An 18,134-nucleotide genomic window follows, 5' to 3' on the forward strand; every position below is an offset into this window, starting at 1 on the left:
GCTAAAATAGGAGAAAGTGGTCTCCAGTGGCAAACAACTGGCAGCCACAGAAGACTCCCCACCTGGCCCCATAAATACCCTGCTTGTGTAACTAGTTGTGGCCAGATGCACACACAAACACTGCAGTCACTGCTGAACCTCAGCATGCCCGTCACTTTCTGTGCTCCTGGTACTGTTCCCAGACACGTGCCCTGCCTGCTTGCTCCACTTTTATCTTCGGCTCTCCCCTGGGTCCCAAACGGCAGCAGCCTCGCTCCCTCCCCTCGCCATTCCCCTTGCGCCTCTCAACACAGTGGCTGCGGCTCGCCTTTTGGCTCCCTTCATTGCACTCTGAATCCTCAACATCCCTCCCACTGCCCTGAACGTCTGTCCAGAGAGATGCCTTCTCCTTGAGGCGCTGCCGGCATCCCCCACCAAAACCCACTGGGTGCAGAGGAGCGGGGATGCTGAGTCCCAGCCTCCCAGAGGACTCCTGATCCCGACATTGCCATAGCAACCGCTCCCTCTGCTCCCTTGATAAGGGAGCTGCAGTGCCCGCGGAACCCAGCTCAGGACGTTGGAAGTCCAGGCAGCCCCCACGCTGAATTGCAATCTGTCTGCCACTGCTCCGTGAGTACTGCATCCTCCCTCGTGCCTCTGTCACCTCTTGCTTTGCTCTTTTATTCCTCTCTCCCCTCTAACAAGGCAAATCTCATGTCACCCATCCCTATCCCATGGGGAGCTGGCTGAGAATGCTCCCATACCGGGTGATGCCATATTCAGGCTGAAATGCATGGGATGGATTCTTGGGGAGGGAAGACATGACAGAAAACAGCTTCAACTAACTTTTATACTGTAGTGGACACTAAAGGAGCAGAATAGTTGCTGGTACTGTGACTCCCTATGCACTGCAAAGGGTAGGCACATGCAAGGGCTGGTTTGCACCCTGAGGAAACAGTGAAGGAAGGTTTTGCATTTTTTATTTTCTCAAAAGAGAAAAACTTTGCGGTCAGAACCTGTGCAAAAGTATCATGCATGTTTTTCCATTGATAAAAGTTTATGTTTTGTACAAGTTTATGGGAGGTAGTGGGAGTCAGTCTTCACTCCAACCTGGTTTTGAACTAGCCCCTAGGAAGTGCACAGAAACCTGCTTCCAGACAAGTCTGAGGGATCTCTGCATTTGTGCAATTATTAGTAGTAAATGTTTCAGTGGAGGGATGTATCAACATCAGGCTTTCAAACAACTACATGTTTCCTAAGAAGTTTTAAGTATGCTTTAGAAAACAAAAACAAGAATGTCTGGAGAGAGCATTTAGTGCTCAGATTATTGAAGGAGAAGTAGCATGAGGCTGTTCTCTGTGCCTAGGAAGACATCACCTCTATGGGGTAATGTTAAAAATATAGCAAAATTTGTAATGGCAAGTTTGGAGCTCAAGGCAAGAACATCCAGACTTTCTATTTTTAGGGCAACCATTTTCTTTTCCATCAGCGGTAGATGAGTTGCCTTGCCTTGTTTACATGATGTGCCTGGGAAGTGGTTGTAGAGGACCAGGAATGGGTGCAGATAGAGAAGCCTGTAGAGAAGCCAAGGCTTCCTGCTGGGCACAAGCTGGAGTAGCCAAGCACACACAGGCACAGCAGTGTTCCCTGTGCTCCTTGAGATGTTTCAGATGAGCTCTGTGACTGGAAGGTGGGTGCAAGTTGCCTAGACCCAGATGAGTGTGTCTCTTTATATACCTGTCAATGACACAGTGCCTATTGACACTGCAGGATCCTGCAGAGGACCTGCAACAGAAGCACAAACAACTCTTTCTTTCCCTCCCACACAAGTTTACTGACAGAAGAGAGGAGCTAGTGAGGGTGGTGGGAGCTTGACCATCCTTTCTCTCATGAGTACACTGAATCCAGACTGAGAGGGAAAAAGAAATGAAAAAATAATCAAAACCTGTCTGTGTACAGTGGGAGGAGATGCTCTGGTCTCAGAGGAGAACTCCAGTGCCTGAGCAGCTGTCTGGGAAATGTAGCAAAGAGCAGCTCTCAGTGCATTAATTGCTACAGTCCAGCTTCTGGCTCTTATCTCACACTGTTCCCATCTCTGTCTGTTGGGTGCTAGCAAGGCCAGGCCCAAGAATGCAGGAATGCAGACAAGCATAGGTTCATAGGTACATTAGGTTGGAAAGGACCTACAAGATGCATGTGTGCTTACCATCTCACACCAGGGCCCCTGCTGTCTACATTTCTGCTGCTGAGCTCTCTCCTTCTTCCAGTAGTGCTCTGGTCCCTGAAGCCTACTCAAGCAAGGGCATGGCAAAGGTCTGATTCACCCTAGGCAGCCCAGGAATTCTGTTTTGGCTTTTCACTTCCCTCACAACAAATGTCATCAGAAGAAAATCAAAGAGTGAGACACTACTTCCCTCATCCTTCTGGCAGGAGTACACAGACTTGTGTTTTGGCTGCCTGGCTACCCTGAGACCTGTACCATGTTGCTCATGGCAGAAAGATGTTCCTGTGAAGTGCTCTGGGTCCAGGAAGAGATAGGTATCTGGCATCATACAGACTTTGGTGGCAATATTATAATCCACATATCAAAATAAATACCAATTAAATTCAGATTGTTGATTCCCAACCAACAAAAGAATGCTCTTAAGAGTACTTTCATTTAGGTAGTATCCAAGTCAACATGTCAAAGGCATCTTTAATGATTGGGCATGGCCTGCAAACTAGTGTGTGCTTTTTCTTGGAGATTTTTGCCAGGTGTGGAAATAAAACATTCTTCTGACCAAATAATAAGTAAATATTAAAAGTTTGTATACTTATGGACTGTCTACTGAAGTCCTCAGAAGCAGAGTTTGTGGAGATTGTACAAAAGGTTAGTTCACAATTCTAAGGAAAATAATAAAAGGAAATGACTTGTATACATAGCAAGTGATGTCCTTAATGGGAAGAGTCCTGATACCAATGGCCAGTTAGTCCCTGTAAACTTTGATAAGAATTACAGGTCATAAAATACTCAATTTTATATGTGACTACAGTCATCTACTGATGACTTCTTTGCATAGTGCCTCGAGTTCAGATCCAAATCAACAAGTTTATAATTTCCACGTAGCATCCTAGCATCTACAGACTTTCAGGTCCTAGGAGTAGGCAAGAAATGCACAGAAACTTTCATCTATGCAAAGCCACTTCTGTGCCTAGGTCATGATCAAATGAGAAAAGTCCAGCTCTTCAGATTTATTCTCAAAGTTTTTGTTTTCTGTCTTATAAGGGAGACTTAATCTCATGAGATTTCATTACAATATGTCTTGAATGTCACATGGTCAAATGACTTCAAAATATTTAAATTGCTTTGGTAGAGCTCTGTTAGTGTATCTTTGCTGAATTTTCATTAAGTTCCAGCGCCATTCTGTACACAAAAACACTAAAAAGAAAAGCTGGTCTCTTTGCATCTCTAGGCAAAATATTTGTATTTAATGGAATTCTAGAATTAAATGCATTGGTGAACTTTCTGATGAAGCCCCATAATTTTGGGGAAGAAAGGAATCCTATAATTTGCAAGCATGTGTGTGTATCTCTGTTTTAAGACTATGCTATTGAGTAGCAGGAGCTGTGTGTATCTCCCTTCTCTGTACAGCCATATCAGGGCACTCAACAAAGACTTCTGAAAAAGTAAATTAATTAATAAATTCAGGGTGTTTGCTGTTAGCTACTTAACAACAGAGGTGCAATTTAAGAAGAGAAAATTTCAGACATTTTCCATGTAAATTGTCATCTCTTACAAGAGTGCATGTTGGAGTCCTGTAATACAACATTGACAAGCATGACAAATAATCCACACAAGGCTGAAATAGCTTTCAGTCATATCAACAATTTTCAGCTTGTCTTGTTATTCCTTTCTTTTTTCTCTCTATAAGTTGAGGCCACCCTGTTTATTGCTAAATGGTTATACAAGGAAAAAAAAACCATAGGTTTTACATAGAAAAAAAAAAAAAAAAGCAGAACTCTTTCTCAAGCTTTTACGAAGCATTTAAGGCATCTCCATTCTGTCATTTCCCAAAAGTAAGAGACTACAGGTGACTCCTTTGAGAGCACATGTCTCTGCGGGAGGGTGGTACAGCCTGCCTATGTTGTACAGAAAGTAGTCTCAGGTTAAGTGACTATTGAATTCTAACTCATGGAAAAATCTATACCCATTTTAGACTGCTGAGTGTGATTTAGAGCTTCAGCTGCAAACATTAAAGCTGCACCAAGGATGAATGTGGCTCATTATGTTGAGCAATACAATAGAGTGCGAGGAAAAAAAAATCACAATCCACCACGTAAAAGGCAGGCATTACCTACAAAAAGGTGAGTGACTGCAGCAGAGTGCAAACTGTTAGAATGAAGGCTGGTAGGAAAGGAGTTGCACTTAACACACTAAGATCTGAGAATGTGCTTCCATTTGTTAAGGCGTACTAATGACTTCATGCAGTCACTATAGTAGTCTTCCTTCCACATGAAGCATTACTGGGGAATCTGTTTCTTCAGTGTCTGGAATTGATTTTAGTGGTTTGGGAAAGCACCATTACAATCCTCACATTCATCACCTCCTCTTTTGAATGAAAGACCCATGTGTAATGCAGAGCAACAGGAAATAGTATCACTCACCAATTCACACTTTGTATGTAACTTACATAGACCCAAGACACCTAAACTCACCATGCACTCTGCTCATTCTTTGTATTCTTTTTTTTAACAATGGGCAGTGTGGAAGCATATTTGTGAGCAAGGCAAAGCTTTCTTTGGGGTGAATTTCAAAATAAAAGGGGTCAGAAGTTAGCTTGTAAAGCCATGTTTTAAACCGCTACAGTTGCTTTGGGTTTGTCATCTGTGACTGTGAAAATATAAAGACAGATCTAAACAATTTATTTTAAAACATTATTTTTCAAACTATTAAATTAACAAGGAATTCTTATACTTGTATATAACTTGTATATACTTGCATATAAGATGAAGTCTCTTTACAAACTTGATTTTCCTGAGGTGAAACAACTCACTGAAACAGCTTAGAGAAATCAAATCAAAGTTAATAAGATTTTATAAGGCATTGCTAGCCAGTGTAAGTTATTACTAATCTTACAGGTAGATTTTACTACATATCTTCACCTTTTTTTCACTCAGGACTTCTTTTAAAAAAGTCCATAATCTGGAATGTTATCTTTAATTTTACTGAAAACTTTCAAAATAAGACAATCTTCAGGAAAGAACATTACCAACACAGTTATAATATTTAGCTAACAGCCAGCATAACTTAATCAAATCCTAAAAAATCAAATGGCATTGAAGAAATAAACAGTTTCTCCCTCAAAACACAAAATTTAGTGTGACTTTTCATATGGCCAGATGGTATGTTTATGTTTTAAATGAAACATTGACTGTTATGTTTTAAGCCATAGCTACGGATTATTTATACAGTCAATAAATAGAGCAGCCGTACCACGGTAAGACACATTCAAAGAATTTCTTTATGAGGGGTCTTCCTAAGTGAAAAGTTTTATTTTATTTATTTTTGTTAAAGGCCAACAAAGTTTCCAGGTGGTATAACCCTTTAGTACAGACCTGATGCTGGACTGGGCCTGATCTTCAGAGGTTGCACTCCTGGTCCAGGCCTGACTCAGTGAGGTATTTATGAATACATAGAATTTTACAAATTTCTGTGAATTCTGAGTACTAAAGTGTATGGTAGTTAATTCCCTAAATACATTATGAGTCAATGTTCCTGACATTTATTACTGTAATTTAATACTGCATTTGCTTTGAAGTCACTGGAGTTTAGGACATGTTTTCCCATTCCCTGAAGAACTAGCTCACTGCATGATGTGATTGCAACCTTTCATGTTTTATTTGGCAAATATTTATGTTATTAGATTTTGCTTGAGGTTTAATTGTTCTTAATATAGATGCAAGTTTAGTCATAGAAATGAGGTTAACTGCCCTAATGTTCAGTTTCTTGCTGACAAAAAACCACTGCATTTTCAGAGAAATAATATAAGTAGATTCTTGGCTCCAAGCAGGATCAAAATATACTCACATAATACAGTCTCCTCTCATCCTGTCCTCCCTCTTCTTGTTTTTCTCTGATTGCATTTTCTTTCACTTCTCTCTGTTATTTACCTTTTTCACCTCCCTCTCCCTTCTTCCATTTTTTTCCAATTTCTTCTAATGTTGAAGCAGACTCCTGCTGATTCTCTTCCTCACTGCTTTCCCATTCCCTACAAGGAAGTTAGTCTGCTCTTAATCCCCCAAAACAGATAACAGAGGTTGTGATCAGGAAGTACGAGATGTCAAAGCATTGAAGTACCAAATCGTTGAGGAATGGTGGGGATTCTCAGATAGGAAGTTGGACTCTGGGGCCTTTTACACTTATGTATAAGGAAAAGATAAAAAACCTTGAAGAATAAAATAGAAATGCAGAGGGATATGCAGACCATGGTATATACTTAAGATACATGCAGGTACTTAAGCAGCCTCATGACATGGGTTCCCAGTGCTCCTACCAATGCCATGAAGATGCATTCCTCGTGCTGGCTCCTGAGTCTGTGGATACTGGCTAACTTCCAGAGTCAGCTTTCACATCTGGGTCATTGGGGGTATCTAGGCTCTTTGAGAGGAACTAGAATTGTTAGAGTAACTCATTCTGCATTCATAATTAAAGTTAGATTGCATAGTAAACACTAATTATGACAATTAGCTTACAGTTGAGAATATAATATAGAAGAAAATCAGAAAATATTCTATTTCCTAGTATTTACTTTCTGCATGTGATAGCACTTTCTGGAAGATTAAAGTCAAATTTCTTCTGTAGAGGCAAAATATTTTATGTGCTTGTGTGGGTCACATACAGCACTGTAGGTGGAAAAATGGAATATCACATATGTAACAAAGATTGTGAATCTATGCATCTCTTAGCATGCTAGGGCAAAACCAGGTCAGAAGTCTGTAAGACAGAATGCAGCTGGAAGACAAGAGCTTCCCTCAATCTGGCCAGCAAGTGCCAGCAAGTGGGCACATAACACCAACATGTCTGGTTTATGTCATGCTGCTGCTTTTCTTTCTTTTTTTTTTTTTTTTTCTTTTGCTTTCTTTCTTATTTCTTTTTTGTTGTTGTTGCTGTAGTTTCAAGGGGGAGAAAAAAACCATTTCAATGATGTCAACAGAATGTGTTCAGCCACTTGATATCCCAGAAGACAGACTGGACAAGCGAGATTCACACTGCAACCATTTAGGTAAGTGTTATTAGATGATGTCATTGCAGAAATTGGAGAGGTGTTGTCTACACATCATTAGGTCCCGTCCAGTTGCTGTTTTTCCCCTCCAGCAGTACAACTGAGTCCTCATGAAACCTGATAGATTACACCTTCTGCTGACATTTTTGATGCCAGATGGAAAGGCAAAGAGTGTTTTTTCTTTCTTGTGTATAAATATTAGCTGAAGCCCTAGAAAAAAATTAATTAATGAGGAAAATGAAAAAGTCATTGTTCTTTCCTCTGGTAGAAAAAGTAGAGCAGTTTCTTCATTTGTACAACAATAAACTGAAGCCATGCAGCTGGATGTTTCCTAAATATATATTCCACATGGAATTTAAGTAACAGATTTTAAATACCCCTTTTGCACTAATGGAAAGTACTTTTTTCTTCTTCATTTTCAGTCCTCTCTGAACCTATTTTATGTTAACTTTTGCACTGTCAGTACCAGACGTTTATTTGCTCCTTCATATACCTATATACCAGACTTCATACTTGATAGATGTGGTTTTTGTGTGCTCATGATCTTTGCCTCAGTTTCAAATGCTATTACTTCACCATAGCCTGGCAAAACAATCATGAACCAAAACCTAGTTACCCTTGCAGTGACAACATGAAAACAATACAATTTCAGCTGCTTGTCAAAAAAAAAGTGTTAGATCAGCAGAATTCTATAAACTTTTTTGGTCTGCCCTGCAAGGAAGGTATCCTTATCCTGTTTCTCTGCCGCAATACCTCTAGCCAAAGGCACCACTTCTGTAATTGCTGACATACTCAACATGATTGCTACACAACATTTTTTATGTAAAAAGGTACAGAACTAATCCCCCTCTACAGATGGGAAATGGAGGCTGTAGGAGGTTAAATTAGTTCATTAATATCCTTCAGGAAGCCTCAGAGAGCTGAAAAAATAGTCTGCATCTTCCAGGAAGTTAATCAGGAGATTGTTCACTGGGCTGAGGGACCATGCTGAAGCCAAGCAAGCAACATCTGAGAAAGCAAAGCCTTGGTTTGCATGATGATGCTAATGACAGGCTAGATTTAACTTTTTCAGCTTGCATGAGCACCCAGAAATGCAGATCCTTGCAGAAAATCCATGCCCAATCTGAGTAATTTTAGTCAAAGATTAAGAGAAAACCAAAAAATCCAGTGTAATGTTACGTAAATCAAAAGTGCATAATGACTGCCCCGCGGCTCTGGAAATAAAGCCAGCTCCTGAAGGAAACAATATGCTGGCTTTGTTGACAGTACCTCTGACTGACCTCACACAGATAAATCTTTCTCTCAGAGAAGTGCCCTTATAACTCTTGAAGACACAGCCCCACAGTTAGAGCTGAGTGGGACAACAACGGCTTTGGGACCTCTGCGTGATGGTGCAGCTTTCCTCAGCCACATAGCACACCGCTGCCCACAGCTTCCCCCCCTGCTTTATGCCTACCACCTACAAAGCAGGACCACCAAAGTCAGCTCCCACATAGTATGGCACAGGAGCCTCTTGTACTGACTTCCTATTTTGGAGTTGTTTTTCCACAATCATTTCAGTCTTCTTGGATGAAAGCTGTATTATTAGAGCTTTTCTTTTCACCATCTGTTTTATTATTTCCCCTCTGCTTCAGTTTCTATTCTCTTGTTTTTTTTTTCTGTCATGTAGAAGATCTTTCAGAACAGTTGATTAAAAGCTGTGATCTCAAAAAGATACCAAGAAAAGGTAAAACTATCCAGTCTTCCCAAAACACTGAACAGGAGCAAAAAAAGCCAAGGAGAAAAGACACACCAGCTATACACACCCCACCACCCCTAACAGGTAAGCAGTACAACTCTTGACTTTAAAATCTCACTCTATAAAAGTGGATTGAAGCTGGACAAAGGTCCACAGACCTACTACATCCCTGTGGGAGGAAGCAGTAACACAGCTCCATGCCATGTGCTCCCAGTAAGGCAGGGGAATGGGGAGGATCCAGTTTGTACTCTGCAGCTCCTCTTGTCCAGTGACGGATGCTGGGAGGAAGCCAGAGAGGCACATGGGCCAGCCTGCTCCTCCTGGAAATCATGCAGGGATTCCAGCAAAAGCTGGGTGTTTAGGAAAGCCAGAAACCACCACAGTGACAAAGGAACTCCTTGTAGGATGCCCCATGCTACTGTGCATTGACATACCTCACTAGGTCAGGAGCTGAATGCCACCAGCCTGGGGAAGGGAAGAGTGAGAAGTAGACTGCCACTGAAACCAGATGGTTTTCCAAGATCAGCAGGAGGAATGAATAATTACTTCTTCCCTCTGCTAACAAACACTCCTTGTATGCTCTCTGGGGGCTGAGTTGTGCTCTTGTATCAAGTACACTGACTTCTCATGCTACCTACATAGGAGTTAACCACTAACCATCTGCGTGGTCCCCTGTGTGCCTCCAACAATTCACACTTAGCAAGTGAAAAACAAGCTTTGGGGTTTTCCAGTATTTGTAATCCTGGGTTTGAACTCATCGTCTCTGGCTCTTCAGCTTTCATGTATCTGCCTTTCAGTAATTCTCTTTTAGGAAATCACTCAGATCTGGAAAGCTGCATTTTGTAACCCAAGTAATCACTGTATGAAGAGTTACAGCATTTCACTGGTTTAAATAGACAATTTCTGAGTAGCCATGTAGTTCACAAGAATATTAAACATCCATATGATTAAACTACTTTGGTAATATATCTAAGTTCGTGGAAATAGAAGATCCCACTCATCTTCACCATGATTGTTGATGGACTACAGTTTAGTCCATGACGTACAGCAAGAAAACAGCTAGCCTGAGACTATCACTGCATATACTCTATGGGATGTAATTGACTTGAGGAAAATGTGTACTGTTGCAAAGCCAGAAAAGAATATACATGATGCTGAGCAGATTTTGCTCTCATTGGAAAAGTACATTGTAGTCGTAGTTGTCATTGGGAAAGTTACACAGGTGCAAATTTCTTCAGTGTAAACAAAGCTGATGTGACATTTTCATTAATTCCTGCCTGCAGGCATACTTTCAGATTTTTCTGATAATCTGCTGAAAAGGTATGGTATCTCAGAGAAGCCACAGAGGGAGAGAGTGAGTCAAGGCTCTCAGATCACTGAACTGGAGCAGAAAAAGCCCAGGAGAAAAGATACACCTGCAATACACATCCCACCTCTGATAATAGGTAAGAAACTCAGCTAAAGTTGCTCCCAGGCTGGAAGGAGGTTGTGTCCAAACTCAGCGTTTGCTGAACTGGACCTATATGGTCAAAATATTCAATAATTGGGGTTGTTCATTGAAATACTTTTCTGTACCCACTACCCATGATATATAGACTGAAGGGGAGAGAGAGGAGACACGGTGGCACTTGATTATCCTGTGTGAAGGCAATCTTTTTTTTTTTTTTTTTTTTTTTTTTTGGGGGGGGGGTAATCCAACCACTGCCCTCCTTTTTGAACTAGAGCACATGCAAATTTTAAGGTCATATAACTCAATTGCCTCAAATATCCTGGAGCAAAGCTATTCTGAAGAACCTCCTGTTAATTAGGATCTACACTGAGGAAACCAAGCTGTGAACTTGTAGTTAACTGCACCTTAAAGACAGTTCTGTGCTTCTAGCACAATACACAGTGCAGCAGCTAATTTGTTCAGTGAGCATATGGATTCAGCCATCCATGTTTTGGCCCTAAGACCCTTTGTTTTTTGAGTTTCCCACATTTTTCTGTCATGGAGAATCTTTAGTTCATCAATGTTTCTGATGGTCTTTCAGTATGTAAAATACTGTGGAAGTTTTAATTATTGCTACTAACGATGAATAAAGCATGCAAGTTTATATGATATACGCCAGCTGTTTCTTCACCACAGGATGGAGCAAAAGAGTGAATGAATGAACAAGTGAAGGCAAAAGAAATCAAACCTCAGTTCCAAATCTACTGCTGAAACTTGAAAAATTTGGTTATCTTAGGAAACTCTAGTATGAAACAAGGTTTGCTTTGGGTTGGTGCTACTGAAACAGTGAGACACACTAGCTGAAGAGGTCCCGAGACAGCCATTTCGGCCCTGACTAACTAAGTAATAGCTGTGTACATCAAGCATCTGAGTTTTAAGTGCTCTTGGAATTTTCTGCACAGATAAAAGTATAAGGTGTGTAAATGGCCTCAACAATCACAGTAAGTGCCTTCATTTGTAGGCATCTTTTCTTGTGAACCTGATCCTTCACTACTGACTCAAACAATATTTTTTGTTCATTTAACTGTCTTACATTAATCATAATGGGGCTCCCGAGATCAATGGAATATGACAAGTTTACAGGGTCACGGCAGCAAGCATAGCAAATACTAGTTCCCAGCTCACTGAACTCCATCACTTAAATGGCTTGCAACATTAAAAACAGAATGCTGCAAGTGAGTCAGTGGAAATCAGGTCCAATCATTTGCTGGGGGAAATTATGAGAAATTTATCATAAAACTTCTGAGCCCAACTGCAAGTGCTCCACTTTGAAATATTTAATATAGAGCACTGATAATTAACTGCTTATATAACTGCTCAAGGAAATTACCAAGAAAATTACCTGAAATTTCACATGACAAATGATTAGAAAAAAAATCAGTCTTTAAGGGACCAATTCAGAAACAGAAGTGGACACCAAGTTTATCAAATAATTTGTAATAATTTGTCTCATGCTTTATACACGAAGCCTACTCTTTCCGTGGATCTTGGAAGAGTGTTGAGGCATTATTTTGGTCAGTTCAAAAATACTCCCAAGAAAAGTTGCCTTTGGGAATTTTATCACCTTTCAAGATGCTGTACATCTTCTGGATGTCCTCTGCAGTGGAGAATCTAAAAGTGAAAAATTTCTGATAGAAATCTAATGTGAAATGTTTTACAATTAAGTGTTTGATTCTTGGTTTGGTTTGAAAGTAATTGCTAGCTAAGAGGTTGCAGCAAGGGTAAATTCTTTCCTTGACACACCTTAACAACACTGTGGATGGATTAGCATCTAGCCACTTATTACTTCTCGTTTCTAGCCTAGCATTAATTAGCTCAAGTAGGCTTAAGGGAGAAATAAGAATCATTTTAAACATCTTCACCTCTTGCCTCCCATGAAAACTTCCTCTTTAATAATTTTTTTTAGAAAGAGAAGTCAAAACATTTCTGTTGTAACAAAAATGTTTTATAATCCTCAAATGGTTTAGAAATCACAAAACTCAAAAAGGAAGAACACACACACACACACACACACACACACACACACACACACACACACACAAAAGACAGAGAAAAAATGCAGTAACTTCAAATGTGTGGCAAATTTCAAAGTGTTTGCATTTACCCCAGGGGAATAACAGAAAATAATGCATTTTTTTAAGGTTTTCAATTATGCTTCCAATTACACCTCCTGCTACTGGTGAATACACTGTCCAGCACTCACCATGACTTCCAAGCACCCTTCCAGGTGTTTCCTTTTCCTGCAGACAGCTTTTCCTTCAAGATGCTGTTCTGAGTGTGTTTTCTAATGGTTGACTCCCTCTGGCAGACTTCTGCCCCTCTTCAGGGCAAAACAGCCTGTGTGAATTTGATTCCCTCTTTGATCTTAGGATGTACATTTTTTCTTCAAGATATGTACCAACATACACAGTTTTGCTGGTTGAAAGCCGCTGGTGGCAACTCCATGTATTGCTGTGAAAAAGTGACTCATTGTGGCTAAAGGCTGGTCCAGTATTTACTGCTTGTTTACTTTCAGGGTTATCCCATCAGGTAGCAGACAGAGAATAAACAAGCTGAGCTTTTGTGGAATGGTGGTGCAAAATAGCATCTGAATTATAGACTTGGAGACCTGAGAAGCCCCAGCAAAGCTACATGTGCTAAATACATCTAGAAGCAACTTTCTGTGCCTGTTTTCCGGTCCTACCATTGCAGCTGTAAGCAGCACACTCAGTGCCACATGTATCCCTTGTGAACTGTGACTGAGTTGTTCCGATTTCTTAAATCTCCCGTTCTTGACCCTTCCAAGATTCCCTCTTTCAGTTATATCATACGCAACATGAAAAACTCCACTCAATTGTTTGTAGTAACAGTAATGTTAATTATCTTTTTAAGTAGCTGTCCACACAAATTGCTTTGTCATTGAAAGGGCAGTTGTGTTATCCCTCTTGGTTTTGACCAATTGGTCACAAGTGCTCTAGTACTTTCTTTTTCTCCCTTGGGTTACAAGAGACCCTTGCAAATATAGCATGCCAAACCCATATCTCCCTGTTGTCTGTAGTAGCGAAGAAATCAGCGCCCTAGCTTCAGCCTCCTACTGAAATGGCAGAAATTATGTTGTGACCTGTGCGTACAGCTGAGCCTGGAACAGAGATCTCTGCCATCTCCCCTTCAACCAGTCAATGCCTTGGCTTTCTGAAGCAGTCGGACAAGGTCAAACACAATCACGTTTCTAATGGCTTACTTTCCTCATTCAAGACACTAGGTGATTTAAATCCAATCCAAGGCCAGCACTCCACTCTGGAACATTCTTTATTACCATCCTCACTTGCCAATGTGATAACTGAAGTTTGTAAGATTTTCAGTCTGTGGGTTTGAGCAAGAATGTGTAAAAATGGGAGTGTGTTTCCTGAAATGTGGCTGCCTAGTGTTTCTTAATCAGATCAGAGACAATTAGTAAAACCAGTCTCAAATTCTCCGTTCTCTCTTATTTCCTACAAAAATAATTATGGTAGTTTATTTAGGATATCTGCTCACCTGCTCAGTGAAAATCTCCGCATACTGCAGAAGCAGAACAACTCCTTTTACTGTGTAGTGGCTATGGCTTGAACACTCAATCGTTCAGCCCAGCTGCAGGAGTGGTCCATAGGCAGGCAGGTGGAACTAATGTCATCTTGGTGGTTTTCTGATGTACATCGCAGAAGGAGATCCTAGGTGGTACCTGGCAAATGGCAGATCTAAGCCAGCATCCTTTCCCTGTGTCTGAGCTTCCCAATGGAAGTTCTCATGTCTCTGTGAGCCGTTTTGTTCCTAGTCTCTAGCTAGAAACTGAAGGTATTTGCAAATTCTGTCAGGCAAACATGACTGCAGTTTATTTCTATGCTACTTTATTTTGTCAAGTCTCTTGGTGGATATTAACAGGACAACCTACCAATCCTTAAAACTGATCTGCGGGATGAGCTGCATTTCATAATATGCACAGCTTGGAAAACAGAGACTGGGAGGCTGAATGATTTAGTTGAATGGTAAACAGAGAAAAATTGATTTACAGATGTTCCCAAATTCCCACATTCTACTTACACTTTCAAACTTGGAATTTGCAAACGGTGTTCTGTTAAGCATACTTTCTCCACAAGTGATGAACAGCATCATGTCAAACCCCACAGAATCCTTCCCCAGTGTTACATAAATAATTTTATTTAAGACATCCCATTTGTATTCCCCTTCCACTGTTTCATGTTACAAGTCTGATTTTAAATGCATGTAGTTTTTCTTGAAATGGCTGGTGATCCATGTTCTAGAAAGTTAGTAACCTGCAACTCAGGTCTGCATCCTCCTGTAGTCTTTAGTCCTAAACGTTACTGGCAACATTTGGAGTTCATCAGTCACCAGAATAACACACTGATACTAAGGCATCATCTTGCTATTGATTGTGGTAAGCATCTGGTGCGCTGTTGCTTTAGCTCCAGCTAAGAGCTAAGGGCTTCTGGTTGTCTGCTACCTTCCAGCTGTCTCTACCATCTTGTCTAGAAAGACATATAGTCATGCCATCAGAATTCAACACACTTTTCCTTAATCACTTTGTAGTTCACCAAACCACGGAATTTTAGGGGGTGGAAGGGGTTGGAAAGGACCTCTGGCGTTCATCTAGTCCAGCCCCCCTGTTAAAGCAGGTTTCCTGGAAGTATCTGAGTAAGTGGATGTGATCATCAAGCACACTGCAGCTTCATTTATCCTACACTGTTGATCTCTTATCCCTGACTTTAGCCTAAAGATAGGTTAACTTTCATCAAATGATCCACTCTAACTTCATATTTAAGAGCATTTAAGTCGTGCTTTCACAGTTCAAATACTTTATGAAGAAAAAAACAACAAAGAAAACAGATTTTCATTTTTTCATTTGTCTGAATTGAATACAGTGAATATAAGTCAATGTGGGGAACGTTTACATCCATCTCCATCACACAGTTAACAGTGTGCTTACTCTGTTGCTCACCTTTCTGTTTATCTCATGGTCTAGCAGAAACCGTCTTGTTCACAAGAAATACGTATAAATGAAGCAGAAAGTAACTTAAATGAAGACCGGTATAAGTTAATATTTTCATTAATTGGTCACCTCTTGAAAAAACTCCAGAGTTGAAGAAAATCTTCCCGTGTGGTAGTGCTCTATTTTCAGACCTTGTGAATACTGAAAGCCTTCTCTGTTCCGAATGCTTTCAATGCAGAAAGAAGCAAAACAGGTTGGTTTAACCAAACAGCCCAGTTGGTTAGTGCAGACTAAAAGCAAACACCAGGAGTCTGAGTTATGGAGAGATGTTGGTTTCGACTCAGTGGTTACCCTCATCCTGTTTTTAGACTTCCTTGACCTCTACACCAAGGAAGGTGGCCATAAACTATATCTTACATGTAGCTTGCTTTTTACTGGGAACAGGCATAAACAACGCAAAGTGTTAAAATAGAGATCAAGAATGCAATCTGCTTGTCCCCTCTTTGCCTTATTAATTTAATTTCTAATAATGAGAGTGGCTACTGGGACATCATTGGGCCACATAAAAGCCTCAAGGTCTTATTGTTTCAAGTAGGAGAGAGAAAGAAAAAAAAGAGATGGGGGAAAGATTTGTGGAAGATGGGGGAAGATATGTGGATCCATAACCTGTCTATAAAATCAAGAAAAAACTTAGGAGGAAAGAAATACATGTGGAAAGATATATAACATATATATGTTATCCTCCAAACTGAGAAATCAAACTTTCAAGTTAATGTCACATTTTTCTTCAGTGCTTTCATGATATTGGTGAAGTCTTATTTTTGTCCTCATATTAAGGGATGAATAGGCTTCAAGGCATATTCAAATCTCAGATCTCAGTAATGTAAATACTGGCACAGTGTTCTCAGTAACATACCTGAGTCTGTTTTAACATCCATCTTATTACTGCTGCTTCTGCCATTTATTGATACCATATAGCTTCAATGGGGATGGTGCTTGACATGTGGGTATTCTATTTGTCTGTTGTAGCATGTGTATTTGCGAAATCTAAGTAGTATTGCTGTAGAGAGAGAGAAAGCAAACGTGCATACACATGTTCACATAGAATGGTTCAGTGACAAAAAATACAGTATCTATTTCATCTTGCAAGATCTTTTTTTTTTTTTAGTTTCCCAAGCCCTTTTGAAAAACAGGTTATCAAATGAATCTTTAGTGTCTCTCTTCACGGGTAGCAGAAATGCGCTAGTTTAAGAGGACTTGTTAACTTTATCTAGAAACACGGTGATCCAGTTCTGGTTCATGAGTAGAAGGATGTCCCAGAAATAAATGAGGAGCAACTCCCAAGATGGTAGAAAAAGTACTTTAGGATCAAAAAATTAGAAGAGAAAAAATTCTCCATATCCTGATATTTTATGAAGAAGCAACATTTTAAATCAATTAGTTATCTCTTGCTTCTCTCTCTCTCTCCCTCCTGTTTTTAAGGCACTAAACTGCTTACAGAAGAAAAGGAAACAGCGATAATGGAAGATGAAGAAAAGGATGGAGACACAATCCCCAGTTAAGATTACAGCAATATTTCCAATATTGAAGTGTAAATAATTCTGGGTCATTCCAAGTGGCAGCACATAGAAAAATAAGTCCTTTCATTTTTATAACTAATAGTTTTTTCAAGCATGCACTTGAATTTAGTTTATCTTCAAGTGTTTCTCTGCATCTCATGAAATCTCAGCAAGCACTACAGGAGATGACAGAAAATGCACCTACACGTGGGGCTGGAAGGATTTTCTTGGTTTACTAAAAGCAGCTTCCCAGGACTTTTGTCTTCAAGGAATCCACCTGAGACTATATATAGTACCTTGTAGAGTGGTGGTAATTTAACACCAAGGCTCCACCAGTCCAGGGTAGCTGGCACTAGATAACAGGGTGCCAGTAAACATATGATACCACTAGATATCACAGAGTAGTAAAATATCACCTAAAGATTCAAATTGCATTTTTCTTCTGACATTTTGCCATTTCATCTCGTACATCCAGCTTTCCTCCCCTGGAATAATGTTGATCACAGTAAAGATTTCCACACACAGAGCTGATGTGATCGATGCTCCTGAAATGCAAAGCAAAGACTTCTTGTGCTTGTATCTGTTCACAACTGATGTTTGAGAGGAGAAAAGGGGAGATTTACTTCTGTAGAAAAGCTTACAGCTATGGGCTGTCAGCACTGACACATCAAACAGAACCAATGACAGTGCTCTCAGAAGAGAAACTTTTGGGAAGAGCAACATTCACCTATGACACTGGTGTAGACTATCGAGTTCTTTTTTTTTCTTCAAAGGTTTTATGCCTGGGCTGCTGAAAGCCAAACTATTTGAAAAGCTCTTCCTTTTAGTCTTTATTTTTTTCTTTTGATATCTGTTTTTCAGCTCAGCCCTAGAAGGAGCTGTAAGGATTAAAAATCACAGCAGGATATTGCAGGCTGAATAAAAGAAATAGCATTATTCTATGTCATATACATAATTCAGGATGAAACAGCACCATACTTCTAAAAAATAATTTATTTCAACTATGATACCAATAAATGTTTTCACAGCCAGCTACACATTTCACTATTTGTACAGAGATGGGTACTTGTAGAATATTATACAAAATACGTAGGGCTGGATAGCTTGTGCTTACCTTAATAGCTCTGTACGCTAGATGGAGCAG

General features: G+C 40.1%; 1 protein-coding gene across 1 annotated transcript; it reads left to right on the forward strand.

The window, feature by feature from the left end:
- Positions 1 to 275: 275 nt before the first annotated feature.
- On the forward strand, positions 276 to 17,278 carry PPP1R17 (protein phosphatase 1 regulatory subunit 17). The gene is made up of 5 exons (XM_065752373.1): positions 276 to 609; positions 7,132 to 7,241; positions 8,911 to 9,063; positions 10,263 to 10,424; positions 16,914 to 17,278. The coding sequence occupies exons 2-5, from the start codon at positions 7,160 to 7,162 to the stop codon at positions 16,991 to 16,993; spliced, it is 477 nt and encodes a 158-aa protein (XP_065608445.1). The 5' UTR covers positions 276 to 609; positions 7,132 to 7,159; the 3' UTR covers positions 16,994 to 17,278.
- Positions 17,279 to 18,134: the final 856 nt, after the last annotated feature.

The sequence above is a fragment of the Cyrtonyx montezumae genome, unplaced genomic scaffold, assembly GCF_038088225.1.
Source record: "Cyrtonyx montezumae isolate F1298 unplaced genomic scaffold, pur_monq_1.0 scaffold_8, whole genome shotgun sequence".
In the NCBI taxonomy this organism is placed as follows: Eukaryota; Metazoa; Chordata; class Aves; order Galliformes; family Odontophoridae; genus Cyrtonyx; species Cyrtonyx montezumae.

Coding starts and splice junctions, on each gene's coding strand:
- PPP1R17 (XM_065752373.1), top strand. CDS start 7,160: ATGATGTCAACAGAATGTGTTCAGCCACTTGATATCCCAGAAGACAGA. Junction 9,064..10,262: donor CACCCCACCACCCCTAACAG/GTAAGCAGTACA, acceptor TCCTGCCTGCAG/GCATACTTTCAGATTTTTCT. Junction 10,425..16,913: donor CATCCCACCTCTGATAATAG/GTAAGAAACTCA, acceptor CCTGTTTTTAAG/GCACTAAACTGCTTACAGAA.